This window comes from Carcharhinus amblyrhynchos, chromosome 11 (assembly GCF_965287045.1).
Source record: "Carcharhinus amblyrhynchos chromosome 11, sCarAmb.v2.hapA, whole genome shotgun sequence".
Lineage (NCBI taxonomy): Eukaryota > Metazoa > Chordata > Chondrichthyes > Carcharhiniformes > Carcharhinidae > Carcharhinus > Carcharhinus amblyrhynchos.
Window position 1 is genome coordinate 94,828,045 of NC_137334.1, and position 26,866 is coordinate 94,854,910.

Below are 26,866 nucleotides of genomic sequence, written 5' to 3' on the forward strand. Positions count from 1 at the left end.
AAATGCAGATGCATGGGATTGAGGGTGATTTAGCAGTTTGGAACAGGAATTGGTTAGCTGATAGAAGACAGAGGGTGGTGGTTTATGGGAAATATTTAACCTGGAGTTCAGTTACAAGTGGTGTGCTTCAAGGATCTGTTTTGGGGCCACTGCTGTTTGTCATTTTCATAAATGACCTAGATGAGGGTGTTGAAAGATGAATTAGTAAATTTGCTGATGACACCAAAGTCGGAGGAGTTGTAGACAGTGAGGATGGATGTTACAGTTTGCAGAGGGACATAGCTACGCTGCAGAGCTGGGCCGAGGAGTGGCAAATGGAGTTTAATACGGAAAAGTGTGAGGTGATTCACTTTGGTAAGAATAACAGGAGTACAGAATATACGGCTAATGGAAGGACTCTTAGTAGCGTTGACAAGCAGAGAGATCTCGGGGTACATGTACATAGCTCCCTGAAAGTTGGCACCCAGGTTGATAAGTTTGTAAGAAGGCGTACGGTGTGTTAGCTTTTATTGGTAGAGGGATTGAATTTCGGAGCCGTGAGGTCATGTTAAAACTGTACAAAACTCTGGTGCGGCCGCACTTGGAGTATTGCGTACAGTTCTGGTCGCCGCATTATAAGAAAGATGTGGAGGCATTGGAAAGGGTGCAGAGGAGGTTTACCAGGATGTTGCCTGGTATGGTGGGAAGGTCTTATGAGGAAAGGCTGAGCGACTTGAGGTTATTTTCATTGGAGAGAAGAAGGTTACAAGGTGACCTAATTGAGGCATTCAGGATGATCAGAGGATTGGATAGGGTGGACAGTGAGAGCCTTTTTCCTTAGATGGTGATGGCTAACACAAGGGGACATAGCTTTAAATTAAGGGGTGGTAATTATAGGACGGATGTCAGAGGTAGGTTTTTTACTCGGGGGTAGTGAGGGCGTGGAATGCCCTGCCTGCAGCAGTTGTGGACTCGCCAACTTTAAGGATGTTCAAATGGTCAGTGGATAGGCATATGGATAACATTGGAATAGTTTAGGTTAGAGGGTCATTAGATTGGTTCCACTGGTCGGCGCAACATCGAGGGCTGAAGGGCCTGTACTGCGTTGTAATGTTCGATGTTCTCTGTTCTAGGTGGGCACTGCTTATCCTATGCTCACAGTGCTGAGTTCTGTGTCTTTGTGCCCCCGGCCCCTCACCCTCCCCCCCCCAGGCAGATTGCTGACTCTGTTGTTCTGTTGGCCCTGATGATATTGGGGTTGTTCTCTGGTTGACGGGCTCTGATCAGGCTCCGGCTGAGAGAGTGTGACCAGCGACATGGCTAGGCTCACTCATCACAGCCGAGAAGGTGCCTCAATCACTGACAGAGGGGGAGAGGAGCTGCCGCCCTTGTCTAGAGTACTATGAGTGTAGCTCACAGAAATGACAAGCAGCTCACCTGTCAGTGGCTCATGTCTGGACCTCCGTGCTCAACAGCAATGGACGGAAATCTAGCAGACAGACTGGGTGCCTCATCCATCTCTCAAACGAGCAGTGACCTAACTGTGGTCATTGGCTGTGTATGGGCTTGCAGGCCCAAGGGCGTACCTGAGGACTCTCCTGAGTCTGCTGCTGGACATGCTCCTCTATGAGAGTTGCCACTCTGTCAATGAAGGAGGCTTGTGCACTCGGTAGTTAGGACCAATGCAATGCTCAGGCTCACAAAGACTCCTCCATAACAGAAACCATGGTGTGCAGACTCTCAGGAAGAAGCTCTGCTATATCTCCTCATGCATCACGCTAGATATCCAGCATCTCCTGCTTGATTGATGACTCTGGAGGCTTGTCATCTGCCTTGGACTTAGCATTGTCCTGGCCTCGAGCAATCCCCTGACTGCCAGTGCCCTGAGCAGTCTGTCCCTCTGCCAGCTCCTCCAGTGAGTGTGATGTGCCCTCACCACAGAGCATTCCTAACTGAGTCAAAGTGCTATAGTCCATAGATGTGCCTGTATCTGCACTGGTGCTTGGTGCACAGAGCAGATGTGATGTGGGTGCATCACTCAGTAATTCTTCCTTGAATATCTTCGGGGTCACCTGTGGATGATGCTTACAAGCGTAAAACAGAATATGTCATTAACAAAATCTCACTGTATGTCTGTGCAAACACAGTGCTCACTTTATGCAACAGCCTGACTGAGGATCTTCAGTTTCTGGCGAAGTACCAGAGGATTGGAAAACTCCCAATGTGACTCCCCTACTCAAGAAGGGAAGGGGGCAAAAAGCGGGTAACTATAGGCCGATCAGCCTAACATCTATCATTGGAAACATGTTGGAATCAGTTATTAAGGCTGTAATAGAGGCACATATGGAAATTCATCATCTAATCAAGCAGAGTCAGCAAGGCTTCATAAAAGAGAAATCGAATCTGACTAATTTATTAGAGTTTTTTGAGGAAATCTGAACCAGAGTGCATAGAGGGGAACCTGTAGAGGTGTTGTATTTGGATTTCCAGAAGGCTTTCGACAAGGATCCTCACAAAAGGTTAAATCATAAGATAAGAGCCCATGGTGTTGATGTAGTGAATTGGCACAGAGAGAGGATTGGCGAATGGGCAGGAAGCAGCGAGTGGGAATAAGGGGTTCTTTTTCAGGCTGGTGACATGTAACCAATGGGATTCCACAGGGATCAGTGCAGGGACTGCAGCTGTTTACAGTATATAATGACTTGGAGGAAGGAAGTGAATGCACTGTAGATAAATTTGCACATGACACAAAAATAGTTGGAAAGGCAAGTTGTCTTTTCTATATTTAGGGCTGAGATAGAAAGATTCTGATCAGTAAAAGATTCAAGGGTTTCGGTGAAAGGGCAGGAAAGTGGACATGAGGAATGTCACAACTCCCATCATTGACTTGAATGGCAGAGCAGGCTTGAGGGGCTGAATGGCCTACTCCTGTTCTTATTTTTTATAGTCTTATGGAGACTGTGTGACCAATCTACGGGAACTCTATGGGATAAAAGCAGAAAATAGTGAAAATAACTGAGACACCCTTGACACAGAACAACTAAAACCAGAGATCCCTAACTCTAAGGTCCAGGGACCTCAGACACTGAGAGACTAAACCCAGGGTCCCCTGACTTTGAGCAACTAAAATCAGGGGCCCCTGACTTTGAGTGTAATATGCACAGCTATCTATAATCAGTGTATTATAATAGTGCAGTTCCAACAATATGATCACACAAAGGCTCTAAGTCTGTAAAATCTGTGCAGTTAGTATGATTAGAATTTGCTCAGTGTTGCTACTTCGCAGCCTCTGTAATTTTGCCGATGATGTGGCAATGTGCCGTGTTTTGTGTGTCTCTCTGGTGAGGAGGGGGCAGCTCTGACAAACATCCTGGATGAATATTCAGTGCTCGGTACATGACCGCACATCTTAGCGTTTAGTAATGGCCCAGTGGGAGGGAAAGCTGCAGGAAAAACGTGCCAGAGTTTGTTTAGAGTTTAATCCTCATTAAATCCGGGGATGTTAGCAGGGAGCTGGGAAGAGACTTTGCTGCCTGGATAGAAACTATTTCCTTATTCTGTTTGGGTTTGGGTTGGTCGTGACCGAAGTGGGACAAAAAAGAAACAGATTTTTGTTCATTGAGAATCTTGGACAGAGACAGTGCTCAGGTGAAGGCCAGTTTGGGAGTTGACAACTCACAGAGTAATGGGAAAAATACAGACAAATAGTCAGGACAAGTCCTGCAGCTTTAAAGTCTTGAGAATGTGTTAGAATTGGAGGGGACGCAGTGGGCCTTTAGCATAATGAGGGTAGGATATAGCACTGTCAGAGATCCCTCATTTATGGAGAGTCAGTTTGAGCTTAGGGAAGAGAATCAGATTGATGGTGTAAAGATTCTGCTTGAGACTTTGAGAGAGGTAAGATTTTTCAAATGCCTGGGCTCAGTGGTAGCAAAAGATGAAAGCACGGCAATGAAATTGAAACAACGGATTAGCTCTGGCTGGAGAAATTGGGAAAGTGGAGTGGAGTGTTGTGTGATAAAAATGTGTCACTGACACTGAAAGAAAGAATCTATAAGAGCGTGGCCTTGTTAGTGCAGGAACCTGGGCAACATCAAGAAAAGACAAACAACAATTGGACACTGGTGAGGGAAGGATACTCAGATGGATGTGTGGAGTAATGAAAAAGAATCACATCAAGAACCGGCACATCAAGGACTCTGAAGCTTTGGAGCCTCGAAGAAAATGGCCAGGTGGAGATTGAAATGGTACAGTCATCTATTGTGGAAAGAGAGAGGAGATGTGATGAGGTGAGTGATGGAGAAGGGACTGCCAGGAAGAGTGCAAAGAGGAAGGCCAAAAATGGAAAGATGTGATAGTGAGAGACTTAAACATAGTGGGATCAGAAGAGGAATGAGTGACTGGCAGAAGGAGATGGAGAAGGGTAATCAATTATTAAAATGAGTGTAGCTGAAAGGAGTAATTTGCAAGTATCCTGTGTTGGAGGGTTTTGTTTTATTAATTCATGGGATGTGGGCTTGCTAGCTCGACCAACGTTTAATGCCCATCCCTAATTGCCCTTGCAAAGTTGATGGTGATGAGCCACCTTCTTGAACTCCTGCAATCTATGTGACGTAGTACATCCACAATGATGTTGGGTTGCGTGGAGATACTGGCTTTACGCATCTTCACTTGTCCTGTAAGGACCTGACTCTGTTCTTCTGAAATATGAGATTGCTTGATGACTGAAATGTCTCCATTTGGATCTGTCCAGTGTTGTTTCTTACCCCATGCAGTGCAGCCCAACTTACAATTGGCTTTCTGGGTGTCTTTGTGTCTAAGTTTGGGACATCCTATGGTGCAGGTTCCCATGCTCAGCTGGCTGTAGATTACTACCTTTAGAAAGTAGGAATCCTCTATGCAAACCACATGCCCAATCCAGTGATGGAGCTCCACCCAACATGCTCTCAATACCAGGTATGTGGCTCATTGGAAGAACTTTGGCATCAGGAAATGTTTTGTCCTGACAATTGGTGTTGCAATTACACCTTAAGCAGTAAAGGTGGAATGCATCAAGTTACAAACTATGGGGAACTGATGTGAAAACCACTGCCTGATAGATTTCAATCTTTGTTTTGAGAGAAACTCCATACTCTCCCCAAAGCCTGTGTGTGCTCCCACTAAACTCTGAGCTTGATTTTACTTGGTGAAGGGCAATTACATCATCAACCTAATTTTGGAATTTTCAGACTGCATATTTTCTGGCACCGTGGCACAACCTTTGCCCATGGAGCCTACCAGGAACAAGGAGCTCCTGAAGGGAATGCTCAAAGGATCGTCAGGCCACACAAGCCTCTTCATCACATCAGTGTGGGGATCCACTGAGGATCTGCAACAGCAAAACTGTTAAAGGAAAACTAGAGTCTTAGAAGAAGTGACCGTTGAGAAATTTCCTGGATTCTGGGAAGGTTCTATCAGACTGGAAAATAACAAATGTTACTCCTTAATTCAAGAAAGGAGAGAGACAGAGAGCTGGAAAATACAGACCAATAAGGGAACATTGTAGGGAAATTGCTGGAATTTAATACTAAAGAGGTTGCAGCACTCTTGAGAATATCTCAGTGCAATCAAGAGGGGTAAGATATAAGTATGGATGGAGGATTGTTTAATGAATAGGAAGCAGAGAGTCATAGAATCATACAGAGCAGAAAAGACACTTCGGCCCATTGAGTCCACACCAACACATTAGAAATACCTGAACTCCCACCTAATCCCACCTGCCAGCACTTGGCCCTGAATGTTGGATGTGCAAAGTGCTCATTCAGATCCGTTTTAAAGGATGTGAGGCATCCTGCCTCCACCACCCTCCCAGGCAGCGCATTCCAGGCCATCATCCTCTGAGTAAAAATGTTTTTCCTCACATCCCCCTAAACCTCCTGCCCCTCACCTTGAACCCATGTCCCATCGTAACTGACCCTTCAACTAAGGGGAACAATTGCTCCTTATCCACTCGGTCCATGTCCCTCAGAAGGTTCAAGATCAAAAATGTGGCTCATCACCATCAGCTTTGCAAGGACAATTAGAGATGGGCATTAAATGTTTGTCTAGCCAGTGATCCTTGAATTAATAAAACAAATCCCCCCAACACTGGTTTCCTATAGAGTAGGGATGAATGTGAGAGTTTTTAGGACCAGACCCGAAGCTGCAGGGTATATTATGCAGTTAGCCTAAACCCCAACTTTTGCATCTGATTTTGACATTAGGTTAAGCATAAGGTGTTACATAGAATCTTAGAATGCTGACAGTATAGAAGAAGGCCATTTGGCCCATTGAGCCTGCACCAACAACAATCCCATCCAAGCCCTATCCCTGTAACCCCATGTATTTACCCTGCTAGTCTCCTGACACTAAGGGGCAATTTAGCTTGGCCAATCCACCTAACCTGCATATTTTTGGATGTTTCACTCCAGGTATGATTTAAGTGACCCACCAGGAAGCTTTTATTGAAATAAACTTTATTTAAAAACACAGTTAGGATATAACAAAAAGAATTAGCAAAACTTTTCCCATTTAAAATACTCAAACATGCCAAAATATAATTCTCAACAGCTAGCTATCTCTATTGTTCCAAGTAGTAGTATCCCCACAGAGACATAAATCCCTTATTAGGACCAGTTAGTACAGAAAGGTAAATATGCTTATGTGGCTACTAGATTCCTGGCCTTTTAACACCTCTGGAGAGAGATCCAATCAGACACTTGACTTCTAATTCTCATGCAGCAATTTCCAGAGAAAGCTCCACTCCCAAACAGCAGAATCTCAGAAATAAAGATTTATTTCCCAGCAGATTCCAGTTTCCAGACCTCTGAGAGGGGAAAAGAGAAGCTTTCTTTTTCCAAAAGGCAACTGAACCTGATTTCACTGTGTAAACCTAATTGTATCTAGTCATATGACCTTATCTGTCAGTTAACCTAATCCAGCCCTACTCTGCAATATCCCGGCGTAAAACACAAAATAGCAGAACCCTACATTAACTGAGATCAAAACAAACATTGTAAACATTAAGATCAATGATGCTGCTATAGTAACAGCACAGAGCGGTTGTATACAAATAAAACAGCTCCTGTTTAAAAAGAAACAAACTGCTACAACAGATTCTGCACAAAGAAAATGACAAAGTACAATTTTTAAAGACACGGTATCATCACGAGAGGTTTTCCCGCTTTGTGGGAGAGACTAGAACTAGGGTGCATCATTCAAACATAAGAAGTCTCTCATTTAGACAGAGATTACAATAATATTTTTTCTCTCAGCGGGTCATGAATCCTTGGAACTGTCTTCCTGAGAAGAGTGGGGACGGGGTCATTGAATATTTTGAAGGCGGAGTTAGATGAATTCTGGGCTAACAGAGTCAAAGGTTATTGGCCAAAGTGGAATATAGAGTGGAGACAGCAATTAGATCAGCCACAAAAGTATTGAATGGCAGAGCAGGCTCGAAGGGCCGAATGGCCTACCCCTGCTCCTAATTTGTATATTTACATGTTCATAAATTGAACTTGTTTGGCCTCAGCTGGAGTATCGCATCTCTGGACTGCATTGTGGAAAGGATGTGAATGCATTAGAGAGAGCACAGTAAAGATTCACAGAATGATTCCAGGGATGAGGAAATTCAGTTGTGAAAATAGTTTGGAGACTTGGAGAATACAAGGTGTTCAAAATCACGTGTCTAGACAAAGTAGATAGAGAGAAACTTTTCCTGTTGTGAAAGGATCATAAATAAAAGGACCCCCGTTTAAAGTAGTTGACAAATGGAGAAAAGATGACATCAGGAAAAACTTTTTCAGGCGTTGAGATGGAAGGTGTGAAATGTACTGCTTGTCCACACTCCGCTTCAACCAAACAAGCACCGTGAGCATAGAAAAGTTACCAGAATTTCATAATCAAATGCAAAACAATTGAACAATTGATGGCCGGCACAGATATGATGGGCTAAAGGGCCTATTTCTGTGCTGTAAAACTCTAGGACTCTTTGAACACCACACTTAATAGCAGGCTCAAGAGACTGGATGGCCTCTTCTTGTTCCTGTGCAACAGGCTCAAGGGGCTGAATGGCCTTCTAATCGTTTGGTAAAGGCTGTCAAATGGCCAGACCTGGCCAGACCTCTCAAGGTCAGGAGCAGCCGAGGATGGCTTTGTGCCCCACTGAGAGTTGTCCATTTATTTTAGTGAGCCTGTCAGTCAGCAGTATTTACTGAAGAAAGTTCTAACCTCTGGGAGGCTGGGGATTGATAAAAGACTCAATTATTTTGATACCTCTATATCCCCTCAGTGACCACTAAATAAACAACTGGGTTTGGAATGTCGGTGACCAGATTTGGGAGATTGTGGGCTAGCCACGGTCAATTTACGCACCAAAATTGAATGGTGATATCAGCCTCCCAAGAGATACACTCACAGCCTAGAGTTCATCAGTGTTTAGACAAGGACAGAAATCTGTCACTCATTGTGGGAACATTGCCTCATTCTACAATTCAAACACTGTCTGGTTTTAAACTAGTCTGATTTCATTTGTTTTTCTCAATCTATTTCTCTATTTTTTTCCTTTCTGCCTTTCTGACTGTGATCTTCTCTTTCTGTCCGTCTTTCTCTCTCTCTTTGTCTACCTCGATGTCATCTCTCTTTCTCTCACAGTGTCTCTCTCTCTCTTTGCTGTTCTGTTTTGCTCCCTCTGTTAACTTTTCTCAGTTTCAGTATCTCTCAGTCTATCTCCCTGCCTTTGTCTACTGTAGAGTCACAAGGCCGGATTTTGTTTCTCCATCTCTGTGGTGAGTTGATGAGGCGAGAGAGTGGAAGGTGGGGACTCTGTTCCCTTCCTGTTTCCACCCCATTTAGGTCCATGAGGGGAAGGCCTGTGCTTGGACTTCCCATTCTGCCCATTCTGCTCATCCCACTACCACTGGTTTCAATCCAGTGATGGGCAGGGAGAGCATGACCAGCAACCTGAATGAAGCTGACTGGAAATTTCTCCGCCTCTCCAGACAGAGGCTGAGACTGTGTCATCCAATCATGGATCTGTGCAAATAGATCAGTAAGGGTGAGACATTGGGATCAACACTGTATCCATGGAAACAGGCCAGTAAGGACGAAATGGGGATAACACAGGGTTCACAGGAAAGGGTAAGGGGACTGTTAGCACCACTTCCTCCTTCTGGATGCCGGTAGCCTTCTGGCAAACTGGAATGGCCTTCCGGAGGCATGGGAGAGCTGTCTGAATCACTGAATCACCACGAACCTCTGGTGGACTCAAAGATAATTAGTGTCAAGTGGCTTATTAATGGACCTATTTGACATCCCAGCATGCATGGGTGAGCTTCCTGTCTCCAATTTAATCACAGGAGGTTTATCCATGCTGCCTGCCCCATGGTTAAATGGACCCTGTTTCCATTTTCCCACATCAATAAATTCTGCCCTTTGTGTCTCTTTCTCTGTCTTTTACTTCATTTGTCCCCTTTGCTGCCTCTCGTGTTCTCTCTTTCTCCTATCTCCCTCTCTCTCTGTCTCTCCACGTCGTCGTCTCTTTCTCATTGCCTGTCTCTTTCTCTCACTCCCTCTAGTTGCTTCTATCTCTCTCACTCACATTAGCTGTTTTACTGTGAAGAATGTACTCCCTTTTTCAGCTTCCTGCAATATTTTTTAAGTCTCCTACTTACCAAAAGTGACATTGCGGATGTAGGGAGGTTAGCAAGTGTATGGGATGAGGGATTTGTAGTTTCGGAGGAAACGAGACAGGAGGATAGATACTGTGCTGATGTATATTCTGGAGCCAAGACATTGTTAAATGAGGAAATGTGGAGATCCTGGTGTTTTTGTTATTGGCCATTTATTTTCTTCAATGGCATGTGTGTCAAGGATCTCACTCGTTCCTGGTGATTTGATACTTTTCTCATAAAGTCAATGTGTTTCTGAATGCCCTCTACTTGTCCCTTTTTAATAAACATTGGTGAATGTTAGTCAAACACACTCTTTCTTTGTTCAGCCAGAGTGTTGTGGGCTGAAAGGGCACATAGCTGAAAGACTGGCGGTCGGCCCAGGCACTCATCTGTGTTAGAGGCACAATATTACAGTAATGTCTGTCAGCTGAATGAATGTAGCACTTCAGTTGGCCAGAGTTCAGGCCAGTTGCAATGGAGGCCGGACGTATGCTTGCAAAGCACTGTGAGCTGCTATCAAAGCAGCGCAATGGAAAGGACAAACAAGGAAGACCCTGTCATCCAAATCAAAATGCATCATCACAGCATCAAGACACAGCACATCTTCCATACACTGTCTGAAACCAGGACCAGAGGGCAGGTCACAAAGGGAAGGGCCCAGTCCCACAGGACCAGACCCCAGGGGAAGAGTGAAGTCCCATAGGGCAGGACCCCAGGGGAAGAGTGAAGTCCCACAGGGTAGGACCTGGGAAGGGGCCCAATCCCAGAGGGCAGGACCCAGGGGAAGGGGCCCAATCCCATAGGGCAGGACCCAGGGGAAGGAGCCCAATCCCATAGGGCAGGACCCAGGGGAAGGAGCCAGTGTGGCTTCTCAGATTTAGCTGATGGGTAACTAGTGATTCCTGAAGGCCTATCATGTGTTTATAGAGCTGTAAGCATTTTTAAAAGCTTTATCATCTTGTCCTGCACTGGTGCCTATTGCTGTTTCTAATCATTGTATCTCCCTGTTCTCGCACCTTTAAAATAGTATCGATAAATTTATGTTGTCTATAATCTATTCTGTCCAAGGGCTTTACAGTAGAATGAGAGATTTTGATGGGGAAATTGGAATAAACTGTTTTCACTGGCGAGAGTTGTCCACGAGCAGAGGACACAGAATTAAAAGGAAGGCAGGCAGATAAAGTTATACTGAGCAATTGAAAGGATAGTGGAAGGTAGCGTAGAAATGAAATTGTACATACACTTAAAAAATAAACATTTGAGGGCTCGGGGGAAAGAGCAAGAGAGTAGGAGCACGTGATTGTTCTTTCAAAGAGTTAGCACGGATATGATGGATTGAATGGCCTCCTGCATTGAATCATTCAATGATTTTATTCAATGATTCCATGTTATTGAGATAGCAGGAAAAGAGAGAAAGACATTTGATTGCTGTGTGTATTTGTTTGTTCAAGTTATTTGAGGACGTTGAGTATATCAATAACATTCACTCATGTAGTTTATTTATTAGTCACAAGTAGGCTTACATTAACACTGAAAATCCCCCAGTCGCCACACTCCGTCACCTGTTCGGGAACACTGATGGAGAATTTAGCAAGGCCGAAGCACCTAACCAGCATGTCTTTCAGACTGTGGGAGGAAGGCAGAACAGCCAGAGGAAGCCCAAGCAGACATGGGGACAACATGCAGACTCAGCACAGTCAGTGACCAAAGCTGGGAATTGAACCCAGTCCCTGGCAGTGTGAGGCAACATTGCTGACCACTGTGCCAGCGTGCCGCCCCACATTGCAGTAAAGCACCTCAGGACACTTGGGTAAGGCATTTAACATGGACTCTGATATTGTAAAGGCTGCTTTATCACATCGTAGAATCATCAAATGGTTACAGCACAGAAGGAAGCCATTCAGCCCATCATCTCCATTCTGGCTGACAAGTAGCCATTCAACCTGATTCCATTTTCCAGCTCTTGGGGTATCCTGGATCCAAGTCAATTTTAAATGTTCTGAGGGTTTCTATCTCTACCACCCATCCAGGCAGTGAGTTCCAGTTACCCTCTCCTCCCCACCCTCTAGATGAAAACATTTCCCCTGGAACACCTTCCAAACCTCTTTGCCTAAATCTATGCACCTGTAATGACTTCAATCAGGCCATTGAGCTTGGCCTATTGAAATATGAACTCCCTGATTAAGGAGTCAATTGCTGGACCGATCAGGGACTCTTTTCCTTCTGTTTAACTGGGAGTGACAGTTCCTCTGGCACTCCTGAAGGTAGACTGCTGACTCCGAGCACTCTGTGCATTATGTTGGAATTGTAAATAAAGAGATTTTGGTGAAGGGACTGCCTCCGAAGACTTTTTACAGCGTCCTGGTTACGCACGGCTCAACCACGGGGAAATAGTGCCATCCTATTCACTCTATTTAGACCCTTGATCATTTTATCCACTTCAATTAAATCTGCCCTCAGCCTCCTGTGTCTGTGTGGGTTTCCTCCGGGTACTCTGGTTTCCTCCCACAGTCTGAAAATGTGCTGGTTAGTTTGATTGGTCATGCTAAATAAATTGCCCTTTAGTGTGCTGAAATGTGTAGGTTAACGGGATTAGCAGGTAAATATATAGGGATATGAGGGCAGGGCCTGGGTGGGATTGTGGTCAGTGCAGACTCGATGGGCCAAATGGCCTCTTTCTGCACTGTAGGCTTTCTATAATCTGATTTCTATGATCCTCTGTTCCAACAAAAGCAACCTCAACCTGTCCAATCTTTCCTCATTGCTAACATTCTCTATGCAGGCAACATCCTGTACCTTCTCCAGTGAAATCACATCTTCCCTATCATGTGGTGAGCAGAACAGCTCATAGTACTCCAGCTGTGATCTAACCAATCTTTTATACAATTCCAGCACCACCTTCCAGCTCTTATACTCTATACTTCAATGAATAAAGGCTTGTGGCCCATTTGCTTTCCTAAGCACCTTATCTCCCTGCCCAACTATATTCAGGGGACATGTACTCTTTATCTACTCTTTCCATGTTTGTGAATGTAGCCCAGTCCATCACACAAACCAGCCTTCCATCCATCAACACTCTCTATACTTCCCACTGCCTCAGAAAAGCAGCCAGCATAATCAAGGACCCTGCGCACCCTGGACGTACTCTCTTCCACCTTCTCCAGTTGGGACAAAGATACAGAAGCCTGAAATCACGGACCAACTGACTCAAGAACAACTTCTTCCCTGCTGCCATCAGAATTTTGAACGGACCTATCTTATATTAAGTTGACTTTTCTCTACACCTTAGATATGACTGTAACATTATATTTTACACCTCTCCTTTCATTCTCTATGTATGGTATGATTTGTCTGTATAGCGCACAAGAAACAATACTTTTTCATTGTATGCTAATACATTTGACAATAATGAATCAAATTGAATCATGATTTTGAACTCCTGGATCTAAATTCTGTTAAATTTCTCTTTAAGGACAGCAGTCACAGTTTCACCAATCTACTGAATGTAGAATGGGCTGACGTTGTTGTTGCTGTACTGAGAGTGTGTGACTATTTTCAGATGCAGTGGGAAACTAATTGCTCTCCTGGTGATATAAACAATCCTGTGGCCACTAAATGCAGAGGAGCGGGAGAGTTCTCCCTGGTGTCCTGGGCAAACATTTATCCTTAACCAACATCACTAAGATCAGATTATCTGCTCATTATCAAATATACTGTTTGAGGAAGTTCACTGTCTATCACTCAGCTACATTTCCTACATTACAACAGTGCTTCATAGCAATAGAGGAGCAGGATAGGCCATTCGGCCCATCAGGCCTGCTTCCCCATTCAATACAATTACAGCTAATCTTCTTCAATGCCTTTTCCCCACTTTATCCCAGCATCTCTTTCTGTCATTGCTATTTCTGTCACTCTCTATTTTAAACACTCAGTGACCGAGCTTCCACAACCTTCTGGGGTAGAGAATTCCAAAGATTCACCACCTTTGAGTGAAGAATTTCTCCTCAGCTCAATCTCCCGGCTTCTCCTTATTTTGAAATGATGTCCCCAGTGCTTACCTAATAAGACCATAAGAAGTAGGAACAGAAGTAGGCCATTCAACTGCCATTCAATGAGATTATGGCTAATCTGATATAGTTCTCAACTCCACTTTTGCACCTTATCCCCATAAGTCTTGATTCTGTTACTGATTAAAGGTCTACCTATTTCAGCCTTGAGCATGCTTAATGACTCAGCCGCTCCAGCCCTCTGCAATAAAGAATTGCATTGATTTACTCCACTCTGAGTGAAGAAATTCCTTCTCATCTCTATTTTAAATGAGTGACCCCCTTACTCTGAGATTATGCCCTCTGACCTGAGACTCTCCTAAAAAAGGAAACATCATCTCAGCATCTACCCTGTCAAATCCCCTGAGAATCTGATGTGTCTCAATAAGACCGCCTCTCATTCTACCAAACTCCAATGAGTACAGGCCCAACCTATACTGGCATTGGATTGCCTTGAACGTTAATTTTCTTTACTTAGATAAGGGGACCAAAACTGTTCAAGGCATTCCAGATGCGGTCTAACTAATGCCTTGTATAGTTTTAGTAAGATTTCCCTATTTTTATTCTCCATTCCCTTTGAAATAAAACCCAATATTCCATTTGACCTTCTCTTCCTTTTTATTGATTTAAAGAAGTTGTCCATTTTACATTACATGCCAGCTTACCCTCATAGTTTATATTCTCCATCTTTATTATTTTTGGTCTTTTGTTGGTTTTTAAATCTTACTCAATGCTCTGGCTTACCACTAATCTTTGTCACGTTATATTTGCTTTCTTTCAGTCTGTCCCTTTAAGTATTTTGTAGGGGTCAATGAGATTATAGAATTGTAGAATCATAGAATTAACACTGTAGAAGAAGGCTGTTTGGCCCATTGAATCTGCACCGACAACAATCCCACCCAGCCCCTATCCCTGTAACTCCATACATTTACCCTAGTTAATTCCCCAATACTAAGGGACAATTTAGCATGGCCAATCAACCTAACCTGCACATCTTTGGACTGTGGGAGAAAATTGGAGCACCCAGAGGAAACCCACGCAGACACAGGGAGAACGTGCAAACTCCATACAGACAGTGATCCAAGCCAGGAATCAAACCTGGGTCCCTGGTGCTGTGAGAACAGACTTCTCTCAAGTCTCAAAACTTGAGAGAATTGAGGCCCAGTTTACCCTGCCATCACCGGAACATGTCTATTGAATCTTTGTAGCATTCCCTTGATGGCAATCATATCCTTCCTAAATTAAGGGGACAGAAGCTACACACAATATTGCAATTGTGTGATCTAACAAAGGTTCTATATCATTCACAACTTTTCTACTCCTGCACTCCACTCCTCTTGTGATAAAAGATTAATATTCTCTTATTCTTCCTAATTGCACCTGCATGTTAACTTCCAATGATTTATTGATGAGGACACCCAGGACATTTGTACAGTTACACTTTCTAATCTATCAGTAGAGTCATATAGTCACACAGTAATAGAGCTTTACAACATGAAAACAGGCCCTTCAGCCTAACTTGTCCATGCTGCCCTTTTTTCAACCACTAAGCTAATGCCAACTGCCTGCGTTTGGCCCATATCCCTCGATACCCATCTTACCCATGTAACTGTAAATAAATGCTTTTTAAAAGACAAAATTGTACCCGCCTCTACTACTGCCCCTGGCAGCTCGTTTCAGACACTCACCACCCCCTGTGTGAAAAAATTGCCCCTCTGGACCCTTTTATATCTCCTCTCTTACCTTAAACCTATGCTGTCCAGTTTTCGGTGCCCCTACCTTTGGGAAAAGATGGTGACTATCTCGCTGATTTATGCCCTTTGTTATTTTATAGACCATAGAACCATAGAACCCTACAGTGCAGAAAGAGGCCCTTTGGCCCATCGAGTCTGCACCAACCACAATCCCACCCAGGCCCTATCCCCATATCCCTACTTATTTTACCCACTAATCCCTCTAACATAGACATAAGAACATAAGAACATAAGAAATAGGAGCAGGAGTAGGCCATCTAGCCCTTCGAACCTGCCCCGCCATTCAATAAGATCATGGCTGATCTGTCGTGGCTCAGTTCCACTTTCCCGCCCTCTCCCCATAACCCTTAATCCCCTCTCTTATCAAAAACCCATCAACCCGCGTCTTAAAAATATTTAGCGAGGCAGCCTCCACCACTTCAACGGGCAGAGAATTCCAGAGATTCACCACCCTTTGAGTGAAGAAGTTCCTCCTCAACTCCGTTCTAAACTGCCCCCCCTTTATCTTGAGGCTGTGCCCCCTAGTCCTACTGTCGTTTTTGAGCGGGAAGAGTCTCTCCACCTCTATCCTATCCATCCCATTCATCATCTTATACGTCTCAATGAGATGTCCCCTCATTCTTCTAAACTCTAACGAGTACAAGCCTAGTTTATTCAGCCTCTCCTCATAGCTCAACCCCCTCAACTCCAGTATCAGCCTAGTAAACCTCCTCTGCACTCCCTCCAAGGCCAAAATATCTTTGCGCAGGTGCGGCGCCCAAAACTGCACACAGTACTCCAGCTGTGGCCTCACCAATGCCCTATACAGCTGCAGCAAGACCTCCCTACTTTTATATTCAATCCCCCTCGCTATGAAGGCCAGCATCCCATTCGCCTTCCTGACCACCTGCTGCACCTGCAAGCTGGGTTTTTGCGACTCATGCACAAGGACCCCAAGGTCCCTCTGCACCGTCGCCTGCTGCAGTTTTTTGTCACGTAAGTAATAGTCCTTCCTACCATTATTCCTACCAAAGTGGACTACCTCACACTTGCCAACATTAAATTCCATTTGCCATTTCCTGGCCCATTCGCCCAGCCTATCTAGATCCTTCTGCAGACTCTCCACACCCTCCGCACAATTTGCCGTTCCCCCAATCTTGGTGTCATCAGCAAATTTCGACACCCTACACTCGGTTCCCTCCTCCAGATCATCTATATAAATGGTAAAAAGCTGAGGCCCCAGCACCGACCCCTGGGGCACTCCACTAGTCACCATCCATCAATCCGAATAGCACCCGTTGACCCCCACTCTCTGCCTCCTATTTCACAACCAATCCTCTATCCACGCTAACACCCTACCCCCAACTCCATGTCCCTCGACCTTCTGCAATAACCTCTTGTGAGGTACTTTGTCAAACGCCTTCTGAAAATCCAGAAAGACCACATCCACCAGCTCTCCTCTATCCACTGCCCTAGACACATCCTCATAGAACTCCAGTAAATTTGTCAGACACGACTTCCCTTTAATGAAACCGTGCTGCGTCTGCTCTATCAAGCAATTCCCTTCAAGATGCCTCGCAATTTCCTCCTTAATGACGGATTCTAACATTTTACCTACCACAGACATTAAACTAACCGGCCTATAATTCCCCGCCTTTTGCCTGGCACCCTTCTTAAACAACGGCGTAACATTAGCCGTTTTCCAATCCTCCGGCACTTCCCCGGAATCCAGCGACGTCTGGAAAATAACCACCAAGGCATCCACTATCACCTCCGCCATTTCTTTCAGAACCCTCGGATGCATTCCATCCGGTCCTGGGGACTTGTCCACAATCAGCCCCTCCAGTCTGTCGAGCACCGCCTCTCTAGTAACAGTAATGTCATTAAGACCCTCCAGTCCTACCACCTTTCCATCACTAACACCCGGCAAATTATTCACGTCCTCCTCCGTGAAGACAGAAACAAAAAAGTTATTCAATACCTTAGCCATATCCCCATCCCCTACCACTAGGTCCCCTTTCTCATCCTCTAAAGGACCAACGTTCACCCTAGCCAGCCTCTTCCTTTTTATATATTTATGAAAACTCTTGCTATCCTTTTTTATATTAAGCGCTAGCCCAGCTTCATAGTTTCTCCTACCCTTCTTTATCAACTTCTTTGTCAATCTTTGTTGACATTTAAACCTCTCCCAATCCTCTTCTCGCCCACTACTCTTAGCTACTCTAAATTCCTCCACTTTTAATTTAACACTTTCCTTCACCTCCTTCGTTATCCACGGCTTATTACCTCTCCTCCTACTGTCCTTTTTGACCATCGGAATAAATTTATAGACCTCTATAAGATCACCCCTAAGCCTCCTACGTTCCAGGGAAAAATGTCCCAGTCTATCCAGCCCCTCCTTATAACTCAAACCATCAAGTCCTGGTAGCATCCAAGTAAATCTTTTCTGTTTTTAGTTTAATAATATTCTTTTTATAATAGGAAGACGAGAACTGTACACACTATTCAAAATTGCGATCTTACCAATGTCTTGTACAACTTCAACAAGACGTCCCAACCCCTGTGTTCAATGTTCTGACCAATGAAACCAAGCATGCTAAATGCCCTCTTCACCACACTATCCACCTGTGACTCCACTTTCAAGGAGCTACAAACCTGTACCCCTAGATCTCTTTGTTCTATAACTGTTCCCCCACGCCCTACCATTAACTGAGTAAGTCCTGCCTGGAGTTCAATCTACCAAAATGTCTCACCTCACATTTATCTAAATTAAACTCCATCTGTCATTTGTCAGCCCACTGGTCCAATTGATCAAGATCCTGCTGCAATTGGAGATAACCTTCCTCACTGTCCACTATGCCACAATCTTGGTGTCATCTGCAAACTTACTAACCATGCCCCCTAAATTCTCAACCAAATCATTAATATAAATAACAAAATAACAGTGGACCCAGCACCAATCCCTGAGGCACACCACCTCACTGGGATACTGTTCCACACACACTGACTCCAATTTGAAAAACAACCCTCTACAACCATCCTCTGACTTCTGTCATCAAGCCAATTTTGTATCCATTTAGCTACCTCACCCTGGATCTTGTGAGATTTAACCTTGTGCAACAACCTACCATGCGGTACCTTGTCAAAATATTGAAGAAACATTCTGCATGTCTGTTATTCCTACCAAAGTGAATAACCTCACATTTTTCCAACTTATATTCCATCTGTCATCTTCTCAATTTGGATGTACACAAACCCTGATTCCATTGCTGCTTCCCATTGATGGCTGTGCCTTCAACGGCTGATGCCTTAAGCTCTGGAATTCTGTCTGTGAACCTCTCTCGACTTCTCTCTCTGCCTTGGTATTCTCCTTCAAAGCTACTTAACCTGTTATCTGTCCAAATATCTCCATATGTGGCTCAGTGTTAACATCTGTCTGATAATTTCCATTAAAAAACTTGGGTGTGTCAGTGGAATTAACGTACATTTCAAAAACACCTTGGATTGTCCTTAAGTTCAAAAGAAGTTTGAAAAGTGTGAGTTCCTTTTCTTTAAATCCAGGCTGATCATTATGGAATGTGCTTTGGTTCCATACACCTGGTTATATTAGCCTTCACTCAATGTCAATAGATTCCAAAACACTGGACAGTAGGTTGTTTGGGATCGAGGGAAACAAGATTAGAGGACCTGAATTCTCCGGAGAAATCTTGGTGCCTCACCTGTTCCACAAGGTGACTGTATCCCAGTGAGAGTCAGTGTGTGTGGAACTGTATCCCAGTGAGAGTCAGTGTGTGTGGAACTGTATCCCAGTGAGAGTCAGTGTGTGTGGAACTGTACCCCAGTGAGAGTCAGTGTGTGCGGAACTGTATCCCAGTGAGAGTCAGTGTGTGTGGAACTGTATCCCAGTGAGAGTCAGTGCGTGTGGAACTGTATTCCAGTGAGAGTCAGTGTGTGCGGAACTGTATCCCAGTGAGAGTCAGTGTGTGTGGAACTGTATCCCAGTGAGAGTCAGTGCGTGTGGAACTGTATTCCAGTGAGAGTCAGTGTGTGTGGAACTGTATCCCAGTGAGAGTTAGTGTGTGTGGAACTGTATCCCATTGAGAGTCAGTGCGTGTGGAACAGTATCCCAATGAGAGTCAATGTGTGTTGCACTGAATCCCAGTGAGAGTCAGTGTGTGTGGAACTGTATCCCGGTGAGAGTCAGTGTGTGTGGGACTGTACCCCAGTGAGAGTCAGTGTGTGTGTGAGATTGTACCCAGTGAGAGTCAGTGTGTGTGGAACTGTTTCCCAGTGAGAGTCAGTGTGTGTGGAACTGTATCCCAGTGAGAGTCAGTGTGTGAGGAACTGTATCCCAGTGAGAGTCAGTGTGAGTGGAACTGTATCCCAGTGAGAGTCAGTGTGTGTGGAACTGTATCCCAGTGAGAGTCAGTGTGTGTGGAACTGTATCCCAGTGAGAGTCAGTGTGTGTGGAACTGTATCCCAGTGAGAGTCAATGTGTGTGGAACTGTATCCCAGTGAGAGTCAGTGTGTGTGGAACTGTATCCCAGTGAGAGTCAGTGTGTGTGGAACTGTACCCCAGTGAGAGTCAGTGTGTGTGGAACTGTATCCCAGTGAGAGTCAGTGTGTGTGGAACTGTATCCCAGTGAGAGTCAGTGTGTGTGGGACTGTATCCCAGTGAGAGTCTGTGTGTCTGGGACTGTACCCCAGTGAGAGTCAGTGTGTGTGGAACTGTACCCCAGTGAGAGTCAGTGTGTGTGGAACTGTATCCCAGTGAAAGTCAATGTGTGTGGAACTGTATCCCAGTGAGAGTCAGTGTGTGTGGAACTGTATCCCAGTGAGAGTCAGTGTGTGTGGAACTGTATCCCAGTGAGAGTCAGTGTGTGTGGGACTGTACCCCAGTGGGAGTCAGTGTGTGTGGAACTGTATCCCAGTGAGAGTCAGTGTGTGTGGAACTGTACCCCAGTGGGAGTCAGTGTGTGTGGAACTGTACCCCAGTGAGAGTCAGTGTGTGTGGAACTGTATCCCAGTGAAAGTCAATGTGTGTGGAACTGTATCCCAGTGAGAGTCAGCTTCCAGGGGATATGTTATTTAAAATTGCGATAATGGTATTAATATATATGTATATGGATTGATTTTGGAATCTGATGGTTTGTTTCCTCTGTTCATTGTTAGCCTGAAGATCGTGAAGCATCAAACTGTCACACCTTTAAAGCAAAGACTTTCAAAAAATTGAAACCGTGTGCTGTCTGCAAACAAATCATTACCAAAGATGGAACTGCCTGCCGGGGTAAGTCACAACTGATTTCATTCAGTTCCGCTGTCGTATTTCTAAATAACTGTGTGTATGTGTGTGTATCCCTGTCTTTCTTTCTCTTCATTGGAACATAAGAACATAAGAAATAGGAGCAGGAGTAGGCCATCTAGCCCTTCGAGCCTGCCCCGCCATTCAATAAGATCATGGCTGATCTGAAGTGGATCAGTTCCACTTTCCCGCTTTCTCCCCATAGCCCTTAATTCCCCTGTCAAAAACCTATCTACCCGTGACTTAAATATATTCAATGAGGTAGCCTTCAATGGGCAGAGAATTCCAGAGATTTACCACCCTCTGAGTGAAGAAGTTCCTCCTCAACTCCGTTCTAAACTGCGCACCACCCCCCCACCCACCCCCCCTCATTTTGAGGCTGTGCCCTCTAGTTCTGTTTTCCTTTCTAAGCAGGAAGAATCTCTCTACCTCTATCCTATCTAGCCCCTTCATTATCTTGTAAGTCTCAATAAGATCCCCCCTCAGCCTTCTAAACTGTAATGAGTACAGGCCCAGTGTATTCAATCTCTCCTCATAAGCTAATCCCCTCATCTCTGGTATCAGCCTCGTGAATCTTCTCTGTACTCCCTCCAAGGCCAATATATCCTTTTGCAAATAAGGGGACCAAAATTGCACACAGTACTCCAGTTGCGGCCTCACCAGTGCCTTGTACAGTTGCAGCAAGATCTCTCTGCTTTTATATTTTATCCCCCTCGCTATAAAAGCCAACATTCCATTCGCCTTCTTGATCACCTGCTGCACCTGCAGACTGGGTTTTTGCGATTCGTGCACAAGGACCCCCAGGTCCTTGTTATAGGCCGGTTAGTTCAACGTCTGTTGTAGGTAAAATGCTTGAATCCGTAATCAAGGAGAAAATAGCAAGGCATCTTGAGGAGAATTGTTCAATAGAGCAGACGCAGCACGGTTTCGTTAAAGGGAAGTCGCGTCTGACGAATTTATTGGAATTCTATGAGGGTGTGTCTAGTGCGATGGATAGAGGAGAACCGGTGGATGTGGTGTTTCTTGATTTTCAGAAGGCATTTGATAAGGTGCCGCACAAGAGGTTGTTACAGAAGGTTAGGGGGCATGGAGTTGGGGGTAGGGTGTTAGCGTGGGTAGGGGATTGGCTGTCTAATAGGAGGCAGAGAGTGGGTGTCAATGGGTGCTATTTGGATTGGCGGTTGGTGACGAGTGGAGTGCCCCAGGGATCGGTGCTGGGGCCTCAGCTATTTGCCATTTATATAGATGATCTGGGTGAGGGAACCGAGTGTAAGGTGTCGAAATTTGCTGATGACACAAAGATTGGTGGAACGGCAAATTGTGCGGAGGGTGTGGAGAGTCTGCAGAAGGATCTAGATAGGCTGGGCGAATGGGCCAGGAACTAGCAAATGGAATTTAATGTTAGCAAGTGTGAGGTTGTCCACTTTGGTAGGAATAATGGTAGGAAGAACTACTACTTACATGGCGAAAGGCTGCAGCATGCTACGGTGCAGAGGGACCTCGGGGTCCTTGTGCATGAGTCGCAAAAACCCAGCCTGCAGGTGCAGCAGGTGGTCAGGAAGGCGAATGGGATGCTGGCCTTCATAGTGAGGGGGATTGAATCTAAAAGTAGGGAGGTCTTGCTGCAACTGTACAGGGCACTGGCGAGGCCGCAGCTGGAGTACTGTGTGCAGTTTTGGTCGCTGCACTTACGCAAGGATATTTTGGCCTTGGAGGGAGTGCAGAGGAGGTTCACTAGGCTGATACCGGAGTTGAGGGGGTTGAGCTATGAGGAGAGGCTGAATAAACTATGCTTGTACTCGTTGGAGTTTAGAAGGATGAAGGGAGATCTCATTGAGACGTACAAGATGATGAATGGCATGGATAGGATAGAGGTGGAGAGGCTCTTCCCACTCAGAAAGGACAGTAGGACTAGAGGGCACAGCCTCAGGATAAGGGGGGGTCAGTTTAGAATGGAGTTGAGGAGGTACTTCTCCACTCAAAGGGTGGTGAATCTCTGGAATTCTCTGCCCGTTGAAGTGCTGGAGGCTGCCTCGCTAAATATATTTAAGTCGCGGATAGATAGGTTTTTGATAGGCAAGGAGATTAAGGGTTATGGGGAGAAGGCGGGAAAGTGGAACTGAGCCACTTCAGATCAGCCATGATCTTATTGAATGGCGGGGCAGGCTCGAAGGGCTAGATGGCCTACTCCTGCTCCTATTTCTTATGTTCTTATGTTCTTAGGTCCCTCTGCACAGCAGCATGCTGCAGCTTTTCACCCTTTAAATAATAATCCCTCCTACTAGTATTTCTACCAAAGCGGATAACCTCACATTTGCTAACGTTATACTCCATTTGCCAGGTCCTCGCCCACTCACAGCCTATCCAGATCATATTCATATGTATGTGTGCGTCTCTGCCTCTGTTTGTGTCTCTCTTTCTGTCTTTACACGTGCACTTTTGTCTCTCGTTTGTCTTTGCGTATTTCGGTCTCCCTTTATAGAACATAGAAAAACTACAGCACAAACAGGCCCTTCGGCCCACAAGTTGCGCCGATCATATCTCTACCTACTAGGCTTACCTATAACCCTCAATCCTATAAAGTCCCATTCAGAGGAATGGGACTTAATAGGATTGAGGGTTATAGGTTAAAGGTTATAGGTTAAAAAATTAATAGGATAAAGAGGGAGAGAGACAGACACATTTATATGTATCTGTCTCTCTCTCTCTTTCTCAATGTGTGTGTATATCTGTGTTTTGGAACTAACTCGATGCTACAAATGTAATTGCTAGATCACACAAAACTAAACTGCGCTGGATTTTATTAAAACCATGTCCAGAATGTTTGGAATTCCATGCAGACATGTACAGGGCTGGTATGATGTTACCTTGACCAGTGATATTTGGGTTTGTAGATTTGTGCTTGACAAGGGAGAGGAGAAGCATTTGTATCTCATGCCTAAATGACCTAGATGAGGAAGTGGAGGGAGGGGTAAGTAAGTTCGCTGATGACACGAAGGTCGGTGGTGTTGTGGATGGTCTGGAAGGATGTCAAAAGTTGCAGCAGGACATAAATAGGATGCAGGACTGGGCGGAGAAGTGGCAGGTGGACTTCAACACAGATAAATGCGTAGTCGTCCATTTTGGCAGAACCAATGGGATGAACGAGTACACTATCAAGGGCAGGAGTCTTAGTAGTGTTGAAGAGCAGAAGGATCTTGGGGTCCGGGTCCACAGGACTCTTAAATCGGCCTCGCAGGTGGAGGATGTGGTCAAGAAGGCGTATGGTGTACTGGCCTTCATTAATCGAGGGATTGAGGTTAGGAGTCGGGAGGTAATGCTGCAACTTTATAAGACCCTTGTCAGGCCTCATTTGGAGTACTGTGCGCAGTTCTGGTCGCCTCACTATAGGAAAGACGTAGAAGCTATTGAAAGGGTACAGAGGAGATTTACAAGGATGTTGCCTGGACTGGGAGGCATGCCTTATGAAGTTAGGTTGAGGGAGCTGGGACTCTTTTCCCTGGAGAGACGAAGGTTGAGAGGCAACCTGATAGAAGTTTATAAAATGTTGAGTGGAATAGATAGGGTGGATTCTCAGAGGGTATTTCGCCGGGTTGAAATGGTCGCTACGAGAGGACACAGATTGAAGGTGCGGGGAGGCAAGTACAGAAGTGATGTTAGGGGTAAGTTTTTCACTCAGAGGGTGGTGAGTGAATGGAATCGGCTGCCATCAGTGGTGGTGGAGGCGAACTCGCTGGGGTCTTTTAAAAGACTTCTGGATGAGTATATGGGATTTAATGAGATTGGGGGTTATAGATAGGTCTATAGATTGGTAGGTGTTGATGTGATTGGCGCAACTCGTGGGCCGAAGGGCCTGTTTGTGCTGTAGTGTTCTATGTTCTATGTTCTATGCCCAGTATGCATCTGCACTCCAGCTGATACTGATTAATTTTCTTCTGTTGATTTAATTCCAGTTTTTTAAATATTATTTTCATGGGGTGTAGGCATTGCTGACTTGGCTATTTGTTGCCCGTCCCTAATTAAAACAGGAAATGTGGCCAAATCATGGCGTACAAGGACCAGTAGAGATAGCATTAAGTCCAAGAAGAAGTATACAAATTGACCAGAAACAATAGCAAACCTGAAAACTGGGAGCAATTTAGAATTGAGCAAAAAATGGCCAAGGGATTGATTAAAAAGGGGAAAATAGTGTATGAAAGTAAGCTTATGGGGAACATAAAAGCTGACTGTAAAAGCTTCTCTTGGTATGTCAGGAGAAAATGATTGGTGAAGACAAATGTAGGTCCCTTACAGTCAGAAACAGAGAAATTTCCTGGGAACAAAGAAATGGCTGAGCAACTAAATATAGATTTTGCTTCTGTCTTCACAAAGGATGCAAATAACATATCGGAAATGTAGGAATGCACAGGAAATATTGGGAGGGAGGGAGGAACTGAAGGAAATCAGTATTGGTAGAGAAATGGTGCTGGGGAAATTGATGGGATTGAAGGCAGTCAAATCCCCAGGGCCTGATAATCTACATCCCGGAGGGGCCCTAGAAATAATGGATGCATTGGTGGTCATCCTGCAAGGTTCTATAGGCCCTGGAACAGTTCCTACAGATAGAAGGGTAGCTTAATGTAATCCCGCTCTTTAAAAAGGAAGGTAGTGAGGAAACAGGGAATTATAGACCAGTCAGCTAGATGGAGAAAATTCTAGATTGCATTATCGAAGATTTTATGGCAGAGCACTTGGTAATGGTTGAATAGAATAGAGCCAGTGTGGATTTATGAGCATAAAATCATACTTAGGAAATCTCCTGGAATTCTTTGAGGATTTAACAAGTAGGGAGAGCCAGTGGATATGGTTTATTTGGACTTTCAGAAGGCTCTTAACAAAGTCCCCCTTTTACATTAGCATGTGAAATTAAAGTGCATGGGATTGGAGGTGGTGTATTGAGATGGATAGAAAACTGTGGCAGACAGGAAACAAAGAGTAGGAATAAACAGGTCTTTTTCCGAATGGCAGGCAGCGATTATTGGGGTACTGCAGGGATCAGTGCTGAGATCTCAGCTATTCACTATATGAGGGAATTAATGCAATATCTCCAAATTTGAAGATAACACAAAGCTGGATGAGAGTGTAAGTGTGAGGAGGATGCAAGAAGCTTTAGAATGATTTGGACAGGCTGAGTGTGTGGGCAAGTGCATGACAGATGCAGTTAAATGTGAGGTTATCCACTTTGGTAGCAATAATAGGAAGACAGATTATTGTATGAATGGCTATTAATTGAGAGAGGGGAATGTGCAACAACACCTTGGAATCCTCTGACAGGTGCAGGTGCAGCAGGTGATAAAGAAGATAAATTATATGTTGACCTTCATCGCAGGAGGATTTGAGTACAGGAGCAGGAATGTCTTGCTGCAATTATACAGGGCCTTGGTGAGGCCACACCTGTTGAATTGTGTGCAGTTTTAGTCTCCTTATCTGAGGAAGGATGTCCTTGTTATGGAGAGAATGCTGCAAAGGTTTACCAGATTGATTCATTGAGTGGCAGGACTGACATGAGGAGAGACGAAGGCGATTAGGATTATATTCACTGGAGTTTAGAAGAGTGAGAGTGGGATCTCATAGAAACTTATAAAATTCTAACAGGGTTTGACAATGTAAATGCAGGAAGGATGTTCCCAATGGTGAGGGAGTCCAGAACCAGGGGTCATCATCTAAAGATGTGGGGTAAAGCTTTTAGAAATAGGATGAGGAGAAATTTCTTCATTCAGAGAGTGGTGAGCTGTGGAATACACCACCACAGAAAGTAGTTGAGGCCAAAACATTATATGTTTTCAAGAAGGAGTTTGAGTTAGATGATCAGCCATGATCATAATGTACGGCAGGTCAGACTCAAAGGGCCGAATGCCCTACTCCTATTTTCTATGTTTCTCTGTTACCCTTTTTTTATTCATTTGTGGGACATGGGCACCACTGGCTGGCCAGCATTTATTGTGATGTGAAGATGCCGACGTTGGACTGGGGTAAACACAATAATGGTCGAATTGAACTTGGTGTTGTGAGACTTCTTACAGCATTTATTGCCCACCCCTAGTTGACCTTGAGAAGGTGGTGGTGAGCCGCCTTCTT

At 44.7% G+C, this 26,866-nt stretch overlaps 1 protein-coding gene across 7 annotated transcripts in view; it reads left to right on the forward strand.

The window, feature by feature from the left end:
* tns1b (tensin 1b) overlaps positions 1-26,866 on the forward strand; it is a 590,459-nt gene that overhangs the window by 123,780 nt on the left and 439,813 nt on the right. For all 7 annotated transcript variants that reach the window (XM_080199610.1, XM_080199614.1, XM_080199612.1 and 4 more), the window contains exon 2: positions 20,620-20,734. In XM_080199610.1, coding sequence (XP_080055736.1) covers positions 20,620-20,734 — 115 coding nt within the window. The remainder of the gene's footprint in view (positions 1-20,619; positions 20,735-26,866) is intronic.